Source organism: Misgurnus anguillicaudatus, chromosome 3 (genome assembly GCF_027580225.2).
Source record: "Misgurnus anguillicaudatus chromosome 3, ASM2758022v2, whole genome shotgun sequence".
NCBI lineage: Eukaryota > Metazoa > Chordata > Actinopteri > Cypriniformes > Cobitidae > Misgurnus > Misgurnus anguillicaudatus.
In genome coordinates, this window is record NC_073339.2 from 37,180,001 (window position 1) to 37,205,510 (window position 25,510).

At 37.2% G+C, this 25,510-nt stretch overlaps 2 protein-coding genes across 4 annotated transcripts in view; both read right to left on the bottom strand.

Moving 5' to 3' along the window:
* The window catches only part of stim2a (tromal interaction molecule 2a), a 15,868-nt gene extending 5,451 nt beyond the window's left edge, over nucleotides 1–10,417 (bottom strand). Inside the window, exons 1-8 of the mRNA XM_073865962.1 lie at nucleotides 9,694–10,417; nucleotides 8,925–9,042; nucleotides 5,634–5,748; nucleotides 3,857–3,968; nucleotides 1,758–1,875; nucleotides 547–722; nucleotides 262–439; nucleotides 27–188 (exon numbers count right to left, since the gene is read on the bottom strand). Of these exons, the coding sequence (XP_073722063.1) occupies nucleotides 27–188; nucleotides 262–439; nucleotides 547–722; nucleotides 1,758–1,875; nucleotides 3,857–3,968; nucleotides 5,634–5,748; nucleotides 8,925–9,042; nucleotides 9,694–9,815 (1,101 nt within the window). The 5' untranslated portion in view covers nucleotides 9,816–10,417. The remainder of the gene's footprint in view (nucleotides 1–26; nucleotides 189–261; nucleotides 440–546; nucleotides 723–1,757; nucleotides 1,876–3,856; nucleotides 3,969–5,633; nucleotides 5,749–8,924; nucleotides 9,043–9,693) is intronic.
* Nucleotides 10,418–12,417: 2,000 nt separating this feature from the next.
* On the bottom strand, nucleotides 12,418–25,299 carry rbpja (recombination signal binding protein for immunoglobulin kappa J region a). 3 transcript variants are annotated; one of them, XM_055205756.2, is made up of 11 exons: nucleotides 25,108–25,299; nucleotides 24,330–24,368; nucleotides 24,149–24,244; nucleotides 22,345–22,510; nucleotides 22,081–22,255; nucleotides 21,794–21,931; nucleotides 19,336–19,448; nucleotides 19,002–19,142; nucleotides 18,628–18,783; nucleotides 17,060–17,163; nucleotides 12,418–15,816 (listed from the first exon to the last, which is right to left on the bottom strand). In XM_055205756.2, the coding sequence occupies exons 1-11, from the start codon at nucleotides 25,125–25,127 to the stop codon at nucleotides 15,483–15,485; spliced, it is 1,482 nt and encodes a 493-aa protein (XP_055061731.2). In that variant the 5' UTR covers nucleotides 25,128–25,299; the 3' UTR covers nucleotides 12,418–15,482. The 3 variants fall into 3 exon arrangements, with proteins under 3 accessions (XP_055061731.2, XP_055061733.2, XP_055061732.2); XM_055205758.2 differs by lacking the exon at nucleotides 25,108–25,299 and adding an exon at nucleotides 24,861–25,092; XM_055205757.2 differs by lacking the exon at nucleotides 25,108–25,299 and adding an exon at nucleotides 24,723–24,822.
* Nucleotides 25,300–25,510: the final 211 nt, after the last annotated feature.

Genomic DNA, 25,510 nt, shown 5'->3' on the forward strand with positions numbered 1-25,510 from the left:
ATTTTGCAAATGACTTATTCGTCTACCTCGTCTTTAGCCGTGGTGAGTTGTTGTTCTGCACTGTGCTTTTTGACGTTATAGTATTGGACCTCCACCTCATGGGTGAGCTGTAGCCACAGCTGCAAGGATTCAGGGACCGACCAGAGGGACTGCATGTCCTTCTCCGCCCTCTTCAGCGCACCACGCACCTGCGCAAGGACAACTATAAGGTGTGGTCGCAGGGTCACGGGTTTAAGTTTTAGGGTGAGAAATATAAATCACCTGTTCGAGCTCCTCCTCTGCGTACCAAAGGCGAGAGAGCTCACTCACGGCTCCCACTCGAAGTTTGTGAAGGCGGTTTGCTTCTTCCTGAGCTCCCTTAATCTCATCTCTCATCTTCTCCTCCAGATTCTTCTTCTCTACCACCACTGTCCGCTTCTCCTCCTGGGCTTTCTCCAACCTTTCGAACATCTATATGTTAGTGGCATGCATTTGCTACTGACGGAAAGCAGTGTTGAAAGCTAAATTGTGCATGTGTGTGTGGTTTTGGGGTCTAGGGGTACTTACTGCTCCTGTAAGTCCCTGAGGCTTTGCTCTGCCCTCTGCAAGCTTTCCAGGTCCTTCATCATCTTTGAAATGTGCTCCTTGGATGCTTTATTCTGTGCTTTTGCAAACAAGCAGCCACCAATGCCCATCAACACTGACACGAAAAGAAGCAAGTCTTTCATCCAGTTGTGTGGAGGACGTGTAGCACAGATGGTTGGGGTTATTTTTCAGATAGCCACTGAAATATTCTCTGAAGCCTGTGTGTTTACACCACATGCTGGACGTTTGCCGAACGTTTTACGTTGATATTTGATATTTAATTTCACATGCAGTCAAATGACACACGTCAGTCATTGTTAAATTTGTTGGTGACATTCAAAGGTGCAGTGTGTAACTTTGAAATAATTGCATTTTTGTGAAGAATTATTTTTTAGAGATCAAATTTTAAGAGTTTAAAATTAGTAAATAATTTTTTTGCTTCAGTTTTTTTAGAAATTGGTAAGTGCGCCATCTAGTGAATAATCACAGATAATTACAGATTAACATAAAACCTCATTAGGAACACTTTGTTTTATGCAAATGTTTTCTCTTAATTGATGAGATAACTCGTCAATGGCGGGGAAAGAGTTAAATATATCAAGGTTAAATTTTCGCAGTAAATCACAAAAAATTGACATTTTCGCTGGGTTTTCACAGGTAGGGTCACAATTGTTCAAGAATCCATGGAGCTAAAAATGTAACATTTTGATGTAAACGTGTGACATATATACGTCAGCCCAGTCACATGAAATTACGTACCTATAGTCACATAATTTTTTGATTCATTTTCGTGATACTGTCACGAATTTCCGCATTTTTTTGTGATCGTATCACAAATTTTTGCTTCGGTTTAGGATTAGATTTACATAAAATTACATCCTTAACCAAACCCAACTCTAACCCTAACGCCAGACAACAATGTTTTAAAATCTAGAAAATATAAAAAATAAATCAGAATAGTATAAACCAATTCTTAAAGTGACATCCTAATTCAAACACCAAATCTAACCCTAAACCGAAGCGAAAATGGTTTGAAAATAGAAAAAAGCAGTTGAGTAACCAATACGTGACAATAACACATAAACAAAAATTTGTGATACGATCACGAAAAACCGCATACATTTGTGACAGTATTACGAAAAAAAATTAAAAAAATTACGTGACTATAGGTACATCATTTTGTGAGAATACTTACGTGTGGGTGGTCCAAAAAGCACCACATCCAGAGCTTTGAGCTTCAGCTTTTGTTTGTGTTGCTGGTCTTGGATCTTCAGGTGGGTGCTCATAAATGATGGTTCATTGGCAGCGATCCTGTTAACACAAATCAAGCTAAATCAATTTTTCTGAATAATTTGGATTAAATAACTTCAGCTTGGTGAAGGAACTTGAAAGCATTTTACTATACTCTAAATAATAATTTCCACACAATAAATGTAATAATTTGCAAAAGGTAAATTAAAGGCGGGGTGCATGATCTCTGAAAGCCAATGTTGATATTTGAAATCACGTAAACAAACACGCCCCAACCCCAATAGAATCTGGACCTTGTTTTGATAGACCCGCCCACACATACACTCTCAGAAATAAAGGTACAAAAGCTGTCACTGAGACAGTACCCCTTTAAAAAAGGTACTGTTTTGTACCCAAAGAATGCATATAAGGTACATATTGGCAGTTCAAAGATAAATATTTGTACCTAAAAGACACATATTTGTACCTAAATGTAAATGGTACATATTAGGTCGTTTTTAAAGGGTACTGCCCCAGTGACAGCTTTTGTACTTTTATTTTTGACAGTGTTACGCAACCCAGAGGCAACGATGTCGGTTAGTAGACCCTTACTGCTGATTGGCTACAAGTGTGTTTTGATACTCGACCCCACTCCCTTTTCCAAAGTGTTTTTCAAATAATGCACCCCGCCTTTAAACCATCTCATGATGAAAAGATGTTCTTATCCCACCCTCAGAAATTAAAAATATAAGAAGCAACGCTGTGTCTACACGAGGGGTCTCCAACCATTTTGTGAGCTTTTTGATATAGTCTACTCAAAACATTTTTGTTTTATTTATTTTATTTTGCTTGTTGATATGTTTTATCATTGTTTAAAATGTTAACATACATAAAAGAACCAAGCTAATATAAAAATATGTAATAAATAAATATTACAAATGAGACTATTAATAGAATGTGCTTTGGCGGGCACCTCACAGACTCTGTCCGGGCAACCATGAGTATGAGTATGATATTACGCAGCAGCCGAAAATGAGTATGATATTACGCTGCAGCCGAAAATAGTCCCCTTAGTAACTTTCAATGGCAGGGGACTATTTTCAGCTGCTGCGTAATATCATTGCGCCTCCTGCAGCCATGTTACGGCAGCAAAGTCCTTGATTATTACACCAGAATGAGAGTATAGTTCCTAGTCATATCTGCCTAGAAAATCACAACAGAAGAACTAGACTTATAGCGCGATGCTAATGGTCTAATCAGATTCAATGGATTCTGCTAAGCTATGCTAAAAGTGGTACCGCCAGACCTGGAGATCGGCTGAATGGATTCCAAAAAAAAAAAAAAAAAAAATGTTTAACTCTAGGCGAGCTGGAAAATATTTTTAAAAAAAAGTGTGTGTGGAGTGTCACTTTAAAACGAATATCTCTGGATTTACAAATCCTTGGGAAGTTTAGGAATAATGTAAATACACAATTGCATTATATATAGTACACTGTGCTAGTAGTTATTTAATTACAAAAATCTTACATATTATGGCTTTAATCTAATTATTGAGCCCAAACCAAATTTTTTAGATTGTGCACCTTTCTCCCCCCTATAGATTAACAATGCATTAAAACTAGTGCCTGGCAAAGATTAATCGCAATTAATCGTATACAAAATAAAAGTGATTTTTGGCACAATATATGAGTATGCGCCGTGTGTAATTATTATGTATAAATAAATACACACACATTCATGTATGTATTTAAGAACCATTTACATGTTTATATATATTTATTTATATTTTTATATATTCTATATTAAAAATAAATAAAAAAAAATTATATATAAGTAAAACAATTCTGAAATGAATATATGAATGTGTGTGTGGTTAAATATACACAATAATTAGACACAGTACACGCACATATATTATGCAAAAAAAAAATCACTTTTATTTTGTATGTGATTAATCGCGATTAATCTTTGCCCAGCACTAATTAAAACCAAATTTAGAAAACACATTTTTCCCCCCAATATGTCACCCTTTTTTTGTTCATTCAGTATTGATTTGTCTCACCTGGGCAATGTGTTCCCATTAACACGCAGCTCTTGAAAGTTCTTTTCATATTGAGGCAACTCGACAAACTCACTCAGCCAGCTCAACACATTCTCCAGAGTCCAGTTATGAACTGATAGAGAAAAAAGTAAAGCATGAGAGTCGAAGAGCAAAGCACATTCATTTTTGATTTATACTTTATATTGCCAGGACATAATTCACCCGTGTGATCTCCCTCTCATTGACTCCACCATTAGTGAGCTGTTATGCGATCTCACTATGTGACTTTTGCTAGATGGCTATTAACAAGTCATTATATGATGTCATATGATATCACTGTGTGATAAGGTTAAATGCTGGGGAATCCCTATAATCACAATCCACTTGGAGGAGTGATGAAATGATTTGAGCTGCAAAAAAACGCATCCAGTTGACCTGAATTGATCGGCTACAAACTGAATATCTGAACACTTTCACAGACATGTGATGGGACCACGGATTGAAAACATATGATTTAACCCTCCTTTAAGAGTGCTCGACAAAGCCATGTCCTCTCCAAAACACACAAACTTTGCTTTTAGCTATTTCCTGATCCAGACATTTATCCTCACAGCCGTTTCTAAGACTGTCTTGTTTTTATGTCCTTTCGTGTGCCATATTTTGTTGGTTCAGGAGGGATCCAACGTAGTTTGCCTTCCATTCTCGCCTGGTCTGCAAGGTGTAATGGAACATGCAAGGTTGCCAGATCTGCATACAGTAATAAAACCAGCCCAATGGCCAATCAAAATTTGCTGAGTAATCCTAGCCCAAATACCAAAACTTTGCTTTCATAAATATAATCATCCTACCTTAAAGGTGCAGTGTGTAATTTTTAGAAGGATTTCTTGACAGAAATGCAAAATAATATACAAAACCATATTATCAGGGGTGTATAAAGACTTTTTATAATGAACCCTTATGTGTTTATTACCTTAGAATGAGACCTTTTTATCTACATACCGAGGGTCCCCTTACATGGAAGTCGCCATTTTGTGCCGCCATGTTTCTACAGAAGCCCTTAATGGACAAACTTTTTTTACGAAGCTGTCTCCGAAGATGACACATTTGTCTGGTGGCAGCTACCGTAGCTTCTCTATGCGTTTTAAAAGCGAGAGGTGAGCAGTTAACTGAGCCATTGGTTGCAATTCGCAACCTCACTACTAGATGCCACTAAAATTTACACACTGCACCTTTATGATTGACAGCTGGCCGAATTTAATGATTGGGCAAACATTTTATGGTCATTTATGCGCCTTCCACAAAAAATTATATTTATTTACATAAATATATTTATAGATGGATGGATGTGTGGATATCTATTATAGACAGACATACAAACATTATCCACGTATAGTATATAAATAGTATGAATGCTTTATTTTGATTGGCTGAGAAATGTTGCATGGGTGTTGGTTATTTTTCTGTAAACTGCACACCTAACCTGTCAAGTGTCACCAGAGCGATGTTTGTGGTAACCGTGGTATAAGAGGAATAATTTACTCTTTAAATTATTTGAAAATAATGCACACCCATTATAATTTCTTATAATTCAACGGCCTGTCATCAATTATTCCTTACATATTTCCACCACTTTACTTAGTGATTGCTATCAAAATGTTTCTAGACAAAATCGCCTACCATGCCTTTAACCAACAGATAGTGGCAATAGAAATAGTCATGGGTTGCAGGTATTGATGAAATATATAGTTTGCATTAACGCATCTGCTAAAGGTATAAATGCAACTGGATGACATCTCACCCTCAGAGTACTTCCAGCCCTGCCAAAGCTCCTCCAAAGTGATGTGCTGGTCTTCTTGATGGAGTTTACTGTGCTTGTTTGCCTGTTGTTGCTGTTGCATATCTTCTATGATGAACTATAGGAAAGATCACAAAGGTAATGCACACACACAAAAATTTTTGCACTAATCTGGGAACACTTTACTTGAAGGGGTGTTCATAAGACTGACATGACACCTTCATAATCATGACATGACACGTGTCAAGAACATGAAGGAGATTTTATGCACATTTATACAACTTTCAATAAGTGTCATTCACTCAATTATGTCATTTTTAATGCAAAATGACATTGTTTGAGATGTCTTTGTTATGACAACTTGACATAAACCAATATATCATAAGACAACATTACACAACAACTCTTTTAGGCATCATAATTTAGGAGCCGCCACTAAAATGCTCAGTCTCATATGTTCTCACGCCTAGACCGTGGAACATCGAGAAGCATCCCATGACCTCAATGATCTAGCCGTAGTATGGACATGTAGCATGTAGTCATCAAGTGTTAAAACTGGTGCTGGGCAAAGATTAATCGCGATTAATCGCATACAAAATAAAAGTGATTTTTTGCATAATATATGAGTGTGTGCTGTGTGTAATTATTACGTATATATAAATACACACATATTCATGTATGTATTTAAGAAACATTTACATGTGTATATATATATATTTATTTATATTTTTATATATTATATATACATTTAAAAAATTGATATATAAATAAAAATTCTGAAATGAATATATGTATGTTTTTGTGGTTAAATATACATAATAATTACACACAGTACACACAAATATATTATGCACAAAATCCCTTTTATTTTGTATGTGATTAATTGCGATTAATCTTTGCCCAGCACTAACTAACTGTTAATAAACAGACAAATAACAGAACTTGTTCTTCCTCACACAGAGGGTTCTGAAATTTTCTGACATAGAGAAAAAATTCAACAAAACATTTTATTAATTTAATTTAATTTAACATTAAATTAACGTTTTTGCAGCGATATGGACCAAACGCTGCATCGTTTTCAATTTAATTTTAGGTGACTCTGTCTCCAAATGCAACAAAATATAATTTTATACATTTTAATTAATATTATTATTATCATTATTGGAACACCTGGAGGAAACTAAAAAAACATTATGAAATTAAGAATATTCACGCTGCTATAAAACTACTTGACAGACTATTAACACTTAATGACATTTTAATGACAAATTTCACTGGGTTCACTGGTAAAAAAAAGTGGTCAGATACAATTATAATGTCCTTATGACAGCTTAATGTCAAAACCAACCACATGACAGTTTACTGTAATGTTAACCCATAAAGCTAGGTAGTTTCTTAATTTTGAGAATTTATCTGCTATGTCATGTTTATGAGGGATTCATGACAAGTTATGATGTATTGGTTTATGTCAAGTTGTCATAACAAAGACATCTCAAACAATGTCATTTTGCATTAAAAATGACATAATTGAGTGAATGACACTTAATGACAGTTGTCATACATGTGCATAAAATCCCCTTCATGTTCATGAAAAGTATCATGTCATGATTATGAAGGTGTCATGTCAGTCTTATGAACAACCCGTCAAGTAAAGTGTAACCCTCTTTTTTACCTCTATTTGTAAAGTTATATTTCCTTATTTATTGAATTCTATTTGTTACTGTCATTTTTATACACACTGCAAAAAATGATGTGTTAATTTTTTACACATTGTGTGCGTCTAGGGCTGGGAAAAGATTAATCACGATTGATCGCATACAAAATAAAAGTGATTTTTGGCATAATAAATGAGTGTGTGCTGTGTGTAATTATTATGTACATATAAATAAATACACACACATTCATGTATGTATTTAAGAAACATTTATATGTGTATATATATTTATTTATATTTTTATATATTCTATATTATCTATAAATTTTAAAAAAAATATATAGAAATAAAAAAATCTGACATAAATATATATGTATGTGTGTGTGTTGTTAAATATACACAATAATTACACACACTACACACACATATATTATGCAATAAATAACTTTTATTTTGTATGCGATTAATCGCGATTAATCTTTTCCCAGCCCTATGTGTGTCATGCCATTTAATGCGTTATTTCGTGTTAAAATAAATGAAAGGGACAACACAAGTTGTGTTAAAAACAGTGATGGGAGTAATGCATTACAATTAATTCTGTTACTGTAATTCCACTACTTTTAGCAGTAATAAACATGTAATGAAGTATATAAGTGAAATTTAAATGAGTTACTTGGTTACCTTCTGTGTTATTATTCATTGTGCTGCCCCCCCCCCATGGTCCTGTGACATTAGATCAGAAATGCCTTGTCTGCAAGTGATCATTTATCACAAAATAGAGTAACGTGAGTAACCAACTGCCTTACTTGATTTAAAAAAAAATACTTTGTTACATGTTTATTACCGCTAAAAGTAGTGGAATTACAGTAACAGAATTAATTGTAACGCGTTACTCCCATCACAACTTGTGTTGACCCTTTCATTTATTTTAACATGAAATAACACCTTAAATGGCATGACACACACAATGAGTAAAAAATTAACACATCCTTTTTTGCAGTGCACCAAAAATTCTTGTACATGCAAATCCACAATACCTGGCAATAAAGATGATTTTAATTCTGATTTTCAATCAAGCATGTTATTTAAGGTCACATAAGGTAACCACACTTTTATAGAGAATATAAAATAACCTATTTACTTATTTAAATTCACTACTGTACTCAAAAACCTCTCCCAGCCAAATCCTAATAGATTCACACATACTCATCAACAAGTCTGTTTAAAAAAACAGCTGAGTAAACATCAAAGATCAAAAAGTGTGTGTGTTTGTGTGTGTTAATGTAAAGTGATTCCCGGCTTCGCCAATCTGTCCCTAACTTTGAAGCACCTAAACTATATCTGCAGCAGTGCAGGAAACCCAATGCCAGACACACACCATCTATCGCAAGACATTGCTGAGAAACCCATCCCCCTATTGCTATGTCATCTCAGTGCCAAGCCTGAACAGTTTGTCTTGGGCACTGGATGGAAACATGTGTTTCTAAATTGACCAACAGGCTGTACACAGGAACCTGAAGGTGCTTTGCAACAACACTTTCACCTCCCCCAAACATCACACACATGAGTCTGTTTATCTAAGTGAAGTCTAGGAAAGTGATGGAAATGAAAGTATGCAGAAACGTAAGATTGTTATTTACCTCAACGCTCTCTTCCACCTCAATACCTCCATCCTGATCATCATCCATCTCTCTGTGAATGTGCTGAAGAGCCTCCATACTGAAGCGGTCAGCCTCTGTCAAACATGGAGGGTTCACATGCACACATGGATCTGTTGTGAAGAGGCACACGGAGGTTAAAATGGTAGTCAAACAATCTTTGGATGTTTGCAGTGGTATTCGTGTAGCTTAAATGGTAGACCATGGTGCTAACTACACCAAGGCTTGTTTTCAAGTGAGCACATGGACTAAAAATGTACATGACATTACATTGTGAAATGCTTTGGATTAAAGCGTCTGGAACTTGCACTAGTTCTTGCTATTTTACTGTTTATTTAAGGAAAATATTAAGCAATAAAATAAAATCTGTATTGCATAATGTACATATTAGGTACATTTAAGTTACTAAAATTATTTGTGGCCCAAGATGCTGATAAGACTTCAGCTGGGTTGTTTCAAACCATGGTTGGGTCAAATATGGACATTTTCTAGGTTTTGAACCAATGACTGGGTTTGAAAAGCAAAAGTCATTCCTCAGTAATAATGTTTATGCTATGTATGTATATTATGTATAATTACATTAAGATATTTATATAAAAAAATATACATTATTGTATAAATGTACACATGCTATAGAATTAATATAATGCATATGAAATAAATTTGCTAAATTAAATATGCATGAAAATATTGCTGGGTAAGCATAGAGTTTATCTTTTTGTATGTAACAAATGAAAAACTTTATTTGGTGTGCACACATGGATCTGTTGTGATGTCCTTGTACAGTCCAGTGTAATGCGGTTCATCACTTGAGGTGTCCCCGCTGACGAGGGCGCGCAAGACGAGAAGCGCGCTGAGGCAGAGTACGTGCATCGCGGGGGTTCTAGTCCCGGTACAGTCTATTACTTAATTTAAAAAACACATGCACATCCAGCAACAAGGTTACGTGATAGTGATGCTATAAACAGCAACAAAATCCTATTGCCCAAGTATATCCACAGGTTGGAACAGGAAAATTCGCAAATAAATCACGTAAAAATAAATAAATAAATAGCCAAAGTTTGTTTCTAAAATATTCCTTTGAATAAAGTAAAATGGCAATATGTAAAAGTCGACTAGATAAGCACCGGCATATCTGCTGTCCTGTTTTTAATATAAAGTATAAATAAAATAAATGTAAAATAATTTAAAAACGCAAATTTAAGCAAAAGAAACGACTCCGTTGTCAAAAGCATTTCGTTAAAAAGGTAAAAACACGATGCCAGTCCTTGTGAAGAAAGTCTAAGATTACAAGTCTTAAAAAAAGGTTTCCCATAAAAGTAGATCCGTATGAAAGAAGTATATTTCCTCATGTGGTAATACGTCTCTCTGAATAATGTTTACCTATCACCGTGAATAAATGTCACCAAACTTTGTGTTCCTGCATTTTGCCTGCGTCTGCTTTGCCAGTGCCAAACGCGAATTTACAAATCCTACCGGAGGCTGACTCATGAATATTAATTAGTATTCGTGACGTCCATCCAGGGGGCTTAACTGATTTGCTGACGGGTAGAAGTCGCTGCCAGAGTGTATACATTTTTATAAATAGGGTATTCTATCTATTAGTGTATTGACATAATTATAACACAATAATTACCTTATTAAAAATATAAATTGCTTGCTTGGTCGCTAAACGAGTTTAATAATAAACAGTAATATATTAATATTAATGCACCATGAATTAGGCGAATGGTACAGCACCACACACAGAGGGCGCTCTATACACACACAACTAGACGATGGTAGCAGATTTGAAAGAAATCGCTTGCTGATAAAAACAATTTTCCTGCTTTTAGGATTCCATAAAAGTACACAGTTATACATTTTCTCATGTGCGCGCGCACACACGTAAATTCCTGGCCTCAGGATTAAATTTAGAGCCGTATCAAATGAACTGTGGTGGACTCATACGCTCAGAAAAAGCAACAGAGAGAGTTTCAAGTTACACCTCAAGAGCCACATGGTCTAAAAATAAAACTGCGGCTTGAGTGTGAGGATGCCAGAGGAGGGCATGCACGAGTGACAGGTGCCTGTCAATGCAATTCTGGGCAAACTCACTTCAAAGTGAATCTGAGAAAAAGATGTCTTATACTTGCCCCTGGTGGCCAGCACCGTAAACATCAGTTTTTACAATGAAACAAATCAATGAAGGAATTAAAAAGTGAAAGTAATTTGTTTATTTATTTTTAGTGTCTGCCATTATGAGATATTAGACAAACATTAGGACTAGCAAAGCTGCTCTAAGTAATCATGTCAAAAGGCAATCTCAGAATTTTCATTGTACCTGTCGTGTAGATAAACTTGATTAAAAACCCTGTAAAATGCTTACGTGTTTTCTTATGCACTCCTCTCCATCTATAAAAGATAGTAATGGAGGGAAATTAACAAATGTATAGTCAAATGCATACTTCTAGCAGCATATATTACTACTTTCCCCATGCATTTACAAAAATATATAACTTGTTACCACATCTCGACTTAAGAAGCTTTGTTGTGAGGACAGTAACAACCACATAGCATCCTATAGATTTAGACATCTATGATTAGGGGCATACCTTTTTAAAAAATATGTCCTATTATATGACCCTACCAAGTATAAAAATAATTAGGTTAATTTTCCCGATATACATGGTTTAAATTTTTCAATACTTTCAAAATTGCATATAAACTACTTTTCACTGATCTTGTCACACAAATATATTTTTAAAAAAATATATTATATTTATAAATATAGTATGAATTCTCTCTAAGCTTGACTAGACAGTGTACGTTTACACTTTTTATTTTAATAAACGTAGTTTAGTTAGCTTTTTTTGTGATAAATGAGAACAGGCAGATGTGTTATATCTTAAAGTGACACTTTGTAGTTTTTCAACCTTCATAATATATTTTCAAGACCGTTGTGATGGTACATCGACTTAAAATAGGTTAAATGACATGTCTACCATAGCGGGGTCTGTATCGCTCTTACTCGTAGTTTTAAACTTGGGGTTTCGGGTAACCCGAGCACAAAACAAAAAAACTACAAAAATCAGCTTTACGGCATACGCCACTTCCTCCACTTCGAACGTGAGAAATAAAATAAAACCCATGAAATTAAATTCATATGACATGCTGGAAGGCACACTTTGTGACCTAAAGAGTTGTCTTCTTTTCCTTTGCGACAGTGCTGCAGCGCTTGTGGCCTCTAGGGGCGCTAGACATGAAAAATACATGTCTAGCACCCCATAGTGGCCAAAAAGTTCCACAGTGTGCCTTTAAAGTATGCTTTTACATGAGGTTAACTATAGTGCACTACAATGATCTTTGTACCACAGAATATGGTTTTCACACTGAAAATAGTTAACCCGGGTTATTCTTGTTTTTTTTTTTGTTTTTTTGGAAGAGTTGCAGCAACTTTTTCAAGATTTTGCCAAGACAATAATGAGCACCAAAATCATTTGGACCCTTTTATCAGATGTTAGGTTTCTCTTTAGTTTTTAGGGCAATCCATTTTAATGCACTGAAAAAACCACAGTAAAGAAAAAAATGAGAAACTGGACACTTTTTGCATCTATTACAGTGTTTAGTGATCCATTTCAAAAGCAACAGATACACTGGCCCTTTACGAGTTAGACAGCACCAATACAGTTGCTAGAGAACATGCACTCAATACCAGAACGGCTAGTAGCCGTTTGGCAAAGGCTGGTAACTTTCAAACATAAAACAGATCATTGTAATGGTTGAGAACAGTTATTCTCTTCTACAGACAACTGAAAATATAAGAGTGATCTAATGCACTACTTTCTGCAGTGGCATGGTTGACAGGTAAGCTAACTAACGTGACAGAAATGCTGAAACAACACGGTTAGTCTTAAAATGAACCAAAATAATCACTTCCTCTGTGTTCAGAAGATTCTGGAAGACAATTAAATGAAAGTAAAAAATAACACTGAACAAACAAACTCACTGAAAAGATTATGTATGACCTTCACAATTTGACCTTTTGAGATTTGGCAGTTTGAATTTCAGCGCTCGCACACTCCACGATATTCTTCCCTGATTGAGGAATCTACTGAAAACAGCTCACAGTATGCACAAAGTTAGGGTAGACGTTCCTCAATCTTGAAAGAAATGTATAATAATATTAACATATAAACATTACATATCATCGTTTTACATAATAGAATATTAACAAACATATTCGATTTAGAATTCTCAATATTAGCCATGGAAGATCTGATCAATTAAAAACCAAAACCGTTAAGTGACTACATTTGCGGTTCCTGTACAATGACAAATTCATAAAATGCCATCCGTGTTGATTAAAATCATAAACCAGAGCACAATAAAACGATGGCGATCCATATAGAGATGTGTGTTCAGTAAAAAAGCAGGAATACAAAATAAAAAGTTAAAGGTGCAGTGTGTAAATTTTAGCAGCATCTAGTGGTGAGATTTCGAATTGCAACCAACGGCTCAGCCCAATGCTCACCCCTCGCTTTTAAAACGCATAGAGAAGCTAAAGTAGCCGCAACCGGAAAAACATGTCATCGTCGGAGACAAAAATGTTTGTCCGTTAAAGGCTTCTGTAGAAACGTAGTGGCACAAAAGGGCGACTTCCACGTAAGGGGACCCTCGTGCATGTAGATAAAAACATCTTATTTTAAGGTAATAACAACATAACGATTGATTATAAAAAGGTCTTTATAAACCCATGATAATATCATATTGCATTTCTGTCAAGAGATCCTTTTAAAAATTACACACTGCACCTTTAAGTACAACTTTTTGAGATGACAATAGATTGTGCTCTGTGGTGTGCGTTTAAAAGGCAGAAACAAGCGATCACGCCCACTTCACAAAAGGACATAATTTGTAGTGTTACATCTTACCACAAGATCCTATAAAAATTAACCAGTAGTGGTTTAAGGCCTCATTTTCAGTTCGCTTTAGACTACAGCAATCGGGGAAAACATTTGGTACACATTTTTAAACAGGTTTGTAAAGTTCAAAGATGACATCACAACGATATAGCTCACTAGTGTCACTAGGACCGGTACGACACCGATTGCGTTTCTCCTTTAAGCTACAAACCGAACATCTTTACGCCGTAATGCGATAAGTGCTTTTTCCGGTTGTTTCCTTTCAGTTTGATGTTGATAAAGCACTGAAAGAACCACATGCTATACTTGCATATCAGTAAGGGCAGCTTCCAAATTCCTTGTTTCGGCATCTCAGTATTTACTTTTCCACAATTCTATGAATCTTTGTTCGTACGGACACCAGCAGTTACGCAGGAGCCTCTGTATTGCATTCAGTAATAAAGGTCTTGGTGGCATTGATAAGCAACAGTTACACTTTTCATCAGATCCACATCTTTGTATGAATCAACGTGAGTGGAAACTGCTGGGGCTATAAAAAAGACATCAGGTATGCATCAAGTATTCATTTTATCCACTGAACTATATGAAAGCAAAGCTGCAGTTATCCCTACAAGTTGATTTTAGTACGATACTAGATATGACACTGAAGGCAAGAGTGATATGCAAATGAGAGCAGTACTGACCTAACCTACCATATGCTTTAAAAATTGCTACGTGAAAAGCAATACGCAGGGATTTTGAACCAAACATTCTCCAAAGAATAATAAGCCAGAGGTCAATGGCTATGACAGGTACGACATGGCACTCAAGGCCGAACGGCAATGTCAGTTAAAGCTTTTGTGTTAAAGACTTCATTTGTGAAAAGTTTACGAAGCAATCATGAAGAGCCACTTCCTCCCAAATATGCAAAAATGGCATCAATATTATACCTCAGTTTAGTGAATAAAAACAGAAGGAATAAAACAATATACATGACATAAAATATTATTGCAAAGGAGAGAAAGATCTGGTAAAACTCCAGAAGACTTAAGGCATTTGCCAACATATAAAGGCAGCAATCGGTTCAGGCTTTCAAAACGCATGAACCGTTTCCTTCTGAGCCCAAATGCTCACAAGAAATATACAAAACTATTTGGTAACAAAAGTTTACTATATGTTATAAAACTGAAAAATGTGAAAAATGTACCTTGGCTAAAGCTTATAAAATTATATATCAATAAAAATAATAATAATAATAATATTCCTTGGTCTGTAAAAACTATATTACTATGATAACTTCCTCCAAGCCTGGTGCATTTAGCCCTTTACTAGAAAACAAAAGCCATTTTGGCTTCGTTTGAAAGACAACGTTTTTTTTTTGATTGTTTTTGTTTTCACGCAAGGCTAATGCATTGATCCTGCGGCATGTTAATCCACGGCACTCATCAGTTCTGTCGCCACGTCCTCAAACAGGAGAAAAAGAACCGCAACCCAGAGAGAGATCAGAAAGAAGATGCTGTCTTTTCCGTCCATCCTTTGATCCTCTCTCTGTGGCACCAAGTATCAATTGTTTGTGATCCTAATCCTGATCATCTTCGCTGGAGAGTCTAAAATGCTGCGCTTAAACATACAAAGGCGCGAGATTAATACTTCCAGGTTAGGATACGGACATAGCCGAGGAAGAGGATGAAGACGAAGACACGCTCCCGGCTGCGGCGTATACCCCCTGACTGTCGACGGCTGACTGCAGCAGCAGGCTGGAAGATGGTGAGGTGGAGGAGTTGCTGTTGGCTCGCAGTATGGCTCCGGCAGCGCTGCAGTGTGGTCGTGGTCCGGGCTCTGGCGTGTAGGTAAAAGTCAAAGCCGTGGAGTAGATGATGCCGTCGTTACGGACCAGAGTTACTGGAACCTGCACCGGCTGTCGGACCCAACGCCACCCTTCGCGGAACGCAGAGATGTCCGGGACCACGCAGAGCACGCTTTCGCCACACCTGCATTTTTCAGGTATCAAAATTTTAGTATACAATAAGCAGTGATGTCTAAATATCAGACCAGCAGTGAAAATGTTTGTATTGAACTTCAATTTTATATACAAATAAGTTTATTAAAAAAAAAAGATTTTTTTTAGTGAGAGTTAAACTGAAAAAATAATAATAATGAATTCCAAAACATTTGTTCAGGGTTCCCACACCTTAGTTAACTTCAAATTCAATGACCTTTCAAGGACTTTCCAGGTCCAATACCTTCAAATTCAAAAACTAAATGTGGGGACACATTTCAAGGGAGAGCAAGGTTACATTGTGTTAACTTTTAAGATACATTGTTACAATTCCCTTTCAAGGGAACTCGCGCTGCGTCACTGCGGTGACACTTTGGGGACGCCTCCACTGGTAAGTGCGTCTGAATGTGTTTATCAAATTCAACCAATGGTGAGGCTTAACCACAAAGACAGGTTGACGCGGCAGCCAGAAAGTATATTGCTATCTGAAATATTGCCAAAGACGGCGTTACAGGGACGCAGGAAGTATGGCAAGGGAGACGCAGTGTCTCGTTCCCTTCTCAGAAAACAGTTACATACGTAACCCGAGACGTTTTCATTTGTCAAACACAACTATGTGCGTGCACGTAAGCGCTGGAGCGCGCTGCGACGCTTCGATAGCATTTAGCTTAGCCCCATTCATTCAATGGTACCATTTAGGTATAAATCAACATTCACATACAGAAGATATAAGCATTTAAAGCGAACAGTTTAGCACGTGTGCTTAAAAAGTCTAGATTTTTTATGATATTCTCCTACACTACTACACAGGGAATAATATGGATTTTTTTTTTCAGAAAACTTGCATAAAATAAATTCAAGCACTTCTAATAACCTGTATCTATGTATGTATATTTTCAAAAACTTTTTCCCCCAGATTCACAAACTTTCAAGGATTTCAAGGACCCGTGTTTGTTTTGCTTTACTGACATCATGTCAAGGGTCAAAACTGGCTTATATGATCAGTGATCTGGCATTAGTACAAAATCTTAAAAACATAACTTCTTTAAACCAAATTTAACCAAACTGTCTATTTAAATCTTTATCAAAACAGAAAAGCATGGAGACAAGCACAAACATGTACAACATTACACCTCTTGGATTGCACTAATCCATTTATGGCAGCTCTGATTCAGCACTAAACAATTTGTTATTTGCTTAACAGTAGAGCACTTTGACTGGTGTGCTTGTTTCACCTGTACATAGTGTCTGCCTCCACATCTCCAAACCATACCCTGAGGTTAGGTGTGAAGTTTTGGCCTGTCAGCTCCAGCATGGCAACATCTCCTCCCCCATTCAGCTACAACATTCAGGGATTAACAGTTTTAATGATAATTCATCACATTTGAATTAGCATTTCTTACATATTTAAAGGTGCAGTGTGTAACTTTTAGAAGAATCTTATGACCGAAATACAATATAATATAGGTAACTATATTATCAGGGGTGTATAAAGACCTCAAATAATGAACAATTATGTTTTAATTACCTTAGCATAATACATTTTTATCTACATACCCCGGGGGGGCCCTTACATGGAAGCCACCATTTTGTGTCACCATGTTTCTACAGAAGCCCTTAATGGACAAACTTTGTTTAATACATTGCCTCTGATGTAGACATGTTTGTCCTGTGTTATCTACCATAGTTTCACTATGCATTTCAAAAGCGAGGGGTCAGCTGTGGACGAGCCGTTGGTTGCAATTTGCGACCTCACCACTAGATGCCGCTAAAATTTACACACTGCACCTTTAAAGAAGGCAAATTGAACCATGTCCAGATAGATTAATTTTCTTTCGAAATAAGATTTTGGTGCAATTTGTAGACTTAATCCAAAACAAAAAAGAAATCATTCAGAAATCGTATGGCGCTTTTCCATTGCATAGTACCCCACGGTTTAGTTTAGGTCGGGTCAGCTTACATTTGAGGGCTTTTCCACTGGGTGCAGTACGTAGTACCCGATACTTTTTTAGTACCACCTCGGTCGGGGTTCCAAGCGACCCGAGCGGATTCCAAAACGTGATGCGAAAACACTGTAGATCACTGATTGGTCTGAGAGAATCGTCACTACCAGCGTCATCGCTATAATGTAAAAGATCAGCTTTATCTTATGCTAGCTTGCGCTGTCTCAAGTAAACCTGTTGTCATCTGTGCTTTGCTGTAAGTTCCCAAACTCCCTTTTAGCTTGACAAACATCCACAGGTTGAGAATCAGGAAGACCATTAAATTCTTTTCCAGACTTGCAGTTTGTGGCGGCTCATTCGCAACGCCCGCATATATGCTTAAATGCAACTTAAATAAGGCTCAGCGGAGTGCGTCGAATGCCACCACGAGTGTTTGTACAGAAACTGTCATGTGAGACAAAGGTAGTGATAAACGCAATTTTAATTTTGTGGCGGACTGAGAAATAAATGAACGTATGGGAATGTAAAACGACACTGGTATGATGTCACAGCAGTAGGCAGCGCAAATATAACGACACTCCTATAATCCCTCCCACTCCGAAGTGTTACTAACTCGATGGAAAAGCTAACCAGCCAAAGTGAGGTGAGCTGACCCGTCCTGATCCAAACCAAACCGTAGGTTACTATGCAATGGAAAAGCGCCATTAATGACTGTAATGTAAACTACGCTTGCTTTGCAAGACAACCTAACTAACATTATAAGAGAGGTTTTCAACAACAACAGAAGTGTAGACCAAAAGTTTTACAAAAGAATTAGAAAAGTTTGTATAAATTAAGTTGCAAGTGACTTTTTGCATTACCTGTAAACTCTCGACGACAGGCACAGGTGTGACTGGTGAAGGCACAGGGCCCATACCCTCATAAAACGTGTACTCCGCTTTGTCTGTGCTGATGATTGTCCAAGACGCCCCATCATTGATCATTTCTTTATTGGTTTCTTTCGGACATGGTGTGGCCTGGAAGTCATGCAGCGTTATGTATAAAATATACATGTATTTTTTTTACATTAGCCTTAGAAAAATGTAAGAATGCCTTAATGGCAGGATAAATAATTTTAAGAACTTTTATTTATGATGTTGTTTATTTAACATGATAATTTCATATCTTTAGAGCAAGAACAAGATCTAAGCAACAATCAAAAAATCTATTCTATAAATAGTATAAATTTATTAACCTGGAACTGTATTATCCTTTCCTGCGAAAGGCAGAGGTACATCCGCTCTGTGTCTTTAAGGTAGAAGGCACATTTATGTAATTGGGACACAGGATCATCGGCATCCATTAGTGCTGTCTGCTTATCCACCTTACGAATAACCTACACACACACACACACATTTGTAACAATGTAAACATTCTTACATAAGCTGTTTGCACAAAACTTGGGAAACACAACTATAGATAATTTTTTGTTGGCACTCACTCCACCCAGTCCTACATAACACACAACCAGTCACATTGATCACCATTGTGTTTTGTGAGGATGAATACTAAAGTATTTAATAACTTACCAGTCGTGGTAGAGCCATGCCCGTGACCGAGCACACCAGCTTAACCGTCTGGCCATAATGGATATAACCATCTCTGACTGTAAACTCTTCACCCTCTGACTCATCATCGTCCACTACAGACAGGAGAATCAAGATTATAACCAAATAATCATTTGAAAGACAACAACAAAAACATAGACTGTAGGTTTTGAATATAAAAGAAACATGAGCAATATGTTCCTTCATTAGATATGTCAAACAATACAGACTATGGAACAGGGAGTATTTGAGAGGACTTTACAAAGCAGGGTGGAGAGGTAAATGCTGACTCACATGTGAACAGAGGGGAACAGGACAATCACAAGCCATAAAACAGACAACTGAAACGTTCAATGAATAACCAAGGCTATGTTCAAACGACAACGATGTAGTAAAAAGTGGAAACTAGGGATGCTCCGATCGATCGGCCGATGATGCTTGCTATGCTTCTCAATAAAAAACAGTGAAATGACGCTACATCCAAAAATCCAGAGGGCGCTCTCGTGCAGAAACTCAACATGCGCTGTAGACGAAGAACCACACACACACAGCTATGACACAGCTCCAGGAAGCATATATATTTGCTTCCTGCAAATATATATATTTCTGTTCTTCAAACCTTTTCAGGTATTTTCATGATAATAAAGAATATGTATAATGATTATGTTTGACAAATGTTGCTTTTTCAAATGCATGTTTTAAATGACTTAAACTAACACAGTGATTTCAGATTGATAAGGACTTACTGATCAAAAGCCGTAGTACATGAAATAGCTGTGAATAATATCAGTTGTGTGGTTTAAAAATAGTTATCGGTCAGGTATTATTAGTGTATATCGGCATTTATCGGAGCACCCCTAGTGGAAACGTTTTTCCTTTGCATATATTTTTATTTAATTTTACGTACACATGACAACGCTGTCAAAAAGATCCATGTTTACACAGATTCGTGAAGATGACTAAAGCTGTATTATGTGTGCCACCATTGTTTTGGTTTTACTTGCGCATGCCTATAGACATGAAGTAACCTCAATCACAGATTTACGTTTACATAGTTTACCCAGAGATGAAAAGGTTAATAAAAAACTTCCACTTTGAATCTCGTTTTGAGACGTTTGCTTTTTCACGACCCCATAACACTGTTGTCACAGCCCAAATGCATGAACTTTACACTTTATGGTTGAAAACACTGCGTAAACGCTTCTAAACCAAAGGCAATGAATGCTGAAAAGTATGTCAACAATGCAGTCATATACTATTTCCTGTAAACCGATGCTGAAGTAGTTTTGTAAACCATCTTATGTAACAACTTTTTGGTCAAACTTTTTCCAATTTTCCAATTAGATGTTTTCTTTTATCGCTGTATCTAGCTGGCCCAGGTGTAAAACCCTTGTTTTTTTTTTTGTTTTTTTTGTGTTAGGTAAGCAGGCAGTCCTTAATTTACTCACCCTCATGTTGTTCAAGGCCTGTATAAAAATTTTTCTGATGAATACAAAAGATTGATAAATAATGATAAGCACACAGCTGGTGGAAACCATTAACTTCCATAGTAGGAAATCAATGGGAACCCTGAGCTTACCAAAAAAAAATTTTCAAAATATCTTCATCATCATATCTCACAATAGTTCCATAGCATTTGCTTATCCTACTATGGAAGTCATTGGTTTCCACCAGCTGTGTGCTTATCATCATTTATCAAAATGTCTTCTTTTGTGTTCAGAAAAAAAGAAATTCATACAGGTCTTAAAGGCGCAGTGTGTCATTTTTAGAAGGCTCTCTTGACAGAAATGCAAAATAATATACAAAACTATATTATCAGGGGTGTACAAAAACCTTTCATAATGAACCATTATGTGTTTATTACCTTAGAACGAGACATTTTTATCTACATACAAAGAGGGTCCCCTTACATGGAAGTAGCCATTTTGTGCCGCCATTTTTCTACAGAAGCCCTTAATGGACAATTTTTTTACTAAGTTGTCTCCGGCGATGACATGTTTGTCCCGTTGCAGGTACCGTGGCTTCTCTATGTGTTTCAAAATCAAGGGGTGAGCAGTGGACTACGCCATTGGTTGCAATTCGCAACCTTACCACTAGATGCCGCTAATATTTACACACTGCACCTTTAAACAACATAAGAGTCAAGAGTTTTTTTGGGAGGGATGAACTATCCCTTTAAAACTTTTACAAACGTACTACACAGAAAATGATTAAGCTTTAGGGTTCAGCAGTAGCTTCCTAGTAGCAAGTCTCATTTTACTAATACTACAAATGCACTAAATCCGCAATGTTAAACAAACAAAAAAACTTGTTTTGGGTAAAGCATCATATTCTTTCAAAGACAAGCAAATGATCAGATTTACATGCCAAATGTACAGTATACGAAAAAAAATGAATGTAGTTCCTATGAACTGGTGAACTTGAGTGTTGAATTACTTACATAGATGAATGTAAAAGGCTCCCCACTGTTGTGAGCTGGCATGGAAGTTTCCCCCTTCCACATGAAGGTACCGCGTACTGACAGTTTGAGACCGCAAGCGGTTAAAAAGAGCCACCTTTGTCCCAGAAGCTATGCACACTAGGTAACAGAGTGAAAATAAGGGGTCCATGAGAAGCTTCGTCAACAAATGTAAACGATACTCATAATGTATAGGTGCTACAGTCATAATGCTGAAGTATTATCCTCAAATTTTTATGGTTATTTAAAAAGTAATTTTTTTTACTTACGATCTGCGTTCTTCAGCGACTGTTTCTTTTTGGAAGGTTTGGAGATGACTTTGATACGTTTGCTGAGGAAGACTCCGATGTCCGCGCTATTCCCATAGAACATCTTCACTGACAGCATGAAGTGCTTCCGTTTGTCCGAGTCCGAAATGTATAACGTTTTTGCTGTACAAAAGTTCTGGGGAAGACAGGGATATTGACAACAAAATCAGCATAAAGACTCTTGGATTAAGGATGGCATGTAAAAATACGTGTAAGTTAAAGCACCTTGCCCTCCAAATTGAGTTGCTGCATCTCTTGTTCACTGTTTCCAATACCAATAAAGGCACAAGGCTGAGATTCCTGCTCTGTACAGCCCTCCCGTTCCATCTGCTCCTTCTTTTTCTTCCAGCCACAGCCCATCAGGTACACACATGGTGGAGGGCAAAAGAATCTAACAAAAAACATTTGAACTTTAAAGACACTACCCTTGCAGATCAACCCTCAATTACAAACACATAGACATATCAAGGAGAAATAAAAGATACATATCTGTAAAGGTTGTGTGATAATCAAATACAATCCAAAGTGTTAAAATGCGTCTGAAACGCCAAACGGACGCTGACAGCAGGTGCTAACCAGCTTTTTTCAGCTGAGCGCTTTGGTTGCAATAATACTTTTGCTTTGTTTATTAGTTGTCGATGCGCTGGTTGGTTGTTGTGATATTTGTCCCGCCCCTCCTCCCCTGTGATTGGACGGTCGAGTGAGAAGTGACATTGACGAGCTGAGCGTTTCACCCAAAGTAGTGCTGGGTGATAATTCGTTAACGACAATTTTACCGATATAAGTTTTCCGATAAAACAATAACGGCAGTTCGATAAGTGACCGATAATGTTTACGCACTGTGCTTAATGTTGCGCAAGCACTTCCGGATGCGTCACACGCTCTTGGTTTACGACAGTGTCAGTTAGACTTGAAGGAGTGGAGTAAGATGAGGCAAGTTATACATTTATTAGTAAAGCCCTATGATTTTCGCGATGCGGATAACGCGGACAGAATCACGGAATCCAAACGCGCGTAAACGTTTTCCTTTTGTGTAATGTTGGACGCGCAAACAGGGTTTGTCAAAGTCCGAAACACAGCAGACAAAATAGGTACAGTATATTGTACTTTCTTTCAGTGTCCGCCTTTTGAGTTTACTCGCTTCATTTGCGCGTGAAAGCCATGCATGAAATTCTAGTCATCGAGACATTCACGCAGAAATTTGTGAAATGGGAGGAGCAGTAATCACGTCACTACTAGAGCAAGCTCCTGATTGGTTAACATGGCTCGTTTTCAACTCGCGTGTTTGCCGCGGCAATGCTCAAATCGCGATAGGCGCGAATGAGGCGGAATCGCGTCTACCGCGCCACGCTAAACGCCTCATTCGCACGGCAACGTGTCTGTACATTGACTTAGCATTGAAATCACTCGCGGTTGACGCCTCTACCGCGGCTGGTGTGAAGCTTGCTGGCTTGTTCTTCATTGGGGTCAAAACAAAGTTCAACAAGGCCGAGTAAAGGTATACTGTTTATTCTTACTTTGCTGCTGGAGGCAGATTGAATATGTAAATGAAATAAAAAGGACTGATACATTTGTACCAGCTCTGCAACTCGACACTCAAGTGTAGGCGTGTTGTTGGTATATTGTTGTTTTGTACGTTGTTTGTATGTGACCTCCGTGGAATAAAATGAACCAAAAAAATCAGAGACCCACAACCCACCTATTACGCAATGGACCAATGGTAGATCAAATGTTTCTACCAGCCAAAGCAAAGTTTTCTGGGATGTTTTAATCAGTAAGCTAATTTGAACTATTAAAAGTAGCTCCATAATGGCCAGATTGTGTGCGTGAATGTAAAATTGATTTGTTCTCTAGTTTTACTAATACAGTATATCTGTATTAATCATCGGCATCATTAATGAAATGCTTCATCAACTAAGCAAATATAGAATATGTATATTATAGAAAAAAATTATACATTTTAATACCTAAACCACAACAACAGGCAATTTGACCAAAAACATTAAAATCTAACATTTAAGAATATTACCTTTTCTCATTTCCATATGATTTCTGTGCGACTTTTGCATGTAGTATCAGAACCGTTTGATCTCCTCTCTCCTTCAAGTAGTTGCGCATCGCTTCTCTGCAAAATAATAACGTAAAAGAAAATGTTAAATAATTTAGTAGTATTCCAAGACACATTTGATTCAAGTTTAAAATGCTCTTACCTTGTTAAACGCTTTGGCTGAGGAAGTTCCCCAAATTTCCTACAAAAAGAAAGCAGGAACATCTCAACTGTAAATGTCACTGTTCATTTAACGTTAACGTTACTTTCTCAAATAATTTTAAGGAGATCGTAATGACAATTTAACAAACAGGTACGTATTAGATGCCCCAAATGCTCATCTGGTTTTAACAAAGTTATAAAGTTGTACACTCCAAAAGTTGAAAAAGACACAATATTTCTCAAACAGATTATGAATTGCTAAAGTACTTTTAAGAAACTAAGTGTTGTTTAACTGGACAGGCCTTAAATTAAACAAAGCCACGTTTTTTCCTTAAGCTTATAGTTTCAGTTAAGTACTGGGTCTAGCTAACTTGGTTGGCTAACGTTGGCTAACCTGCTCTCCCATGTACATGAACTCACGAGTTACATTTGCACATCATTTTGAAGCTTAAAGTAGGTCAAAGTTTTAAACCAGGCAATCTCCGAGGCTTCACTGCATACACTGTTAAACATAGTACTTAACATTATTCACCGTTTGATGAAAAGTGATGAAAATATATCAGCTAAATAAAAGCTACGCGGCTAACTGAATAAAAGAGCCCATGGCTAAAACCCCCACGAAACGGGACAAAAGTGATCTACAACCGGCCGCCAGCGCACAAACACGCGGCCAGGGCTGTGAGAAAATTAACCAAAGCGAGTTATCATAATAAAACCGCCGAAAGTCATTTTATCGCTGACTTTTCAGCGCCCCGTCCGTTGATAATTTCGCTGCTTACCCTGTCACAACAGGCGCCATCTTCACCAACTCTTTCTAATAACGCCAACAATCGCGAGATTCCCCCCCGCTCGACACCACACAACAACAGACCGCGCTGAAAGGACGGGGGAGGGGCAGGTGGAGCGACGGGGGGGTAGTTGTGAGAAATAAAGGGGTGAGAGAGGCGAGGGGGGCACAGGCGTGGGAAAGTTGTAAAATCTCGCGGGATTTCCTCAAAGTTTACCACAGGAGCGTATGAGCGCCGGTTCCGTGTTATCGCGAGAGTGCGTTGAGGACGACTGCCAGACAAGCGCGTGTGAAAGTTCTCACGATGGAAGCGAGGCCGCACCTTTTTTTAGCGCAGGCCGTGAGAAAAGATTTCTAGAAGGAGGAAAGCACCAGGAAATAGTGATCTGACTGGA

Excerpts from the sequence above, each read along its gene's own strand:
- rbpja (XM_055205756.2), bottom strand. The coding sequence starts at position 25,127 with ATGGCGCCTGTTGTGACAGG. Across the intron at positions 24,369-25,107 it reads ATGGCGCCTGTTGTGACAGG|GAAATTTGGGGAACTTCCTC; the intron begins GTAAGCAGCGAA and ends TTCTTTTTGTAG. Across the intron at positions 15,817-17,059 it reads GAGGCAGACACTATGTACAG|GTGTGGCGAAAGCGTGCTCT; the intron begins GTGAAACAAGCA and ends TGAAAAATGCAG.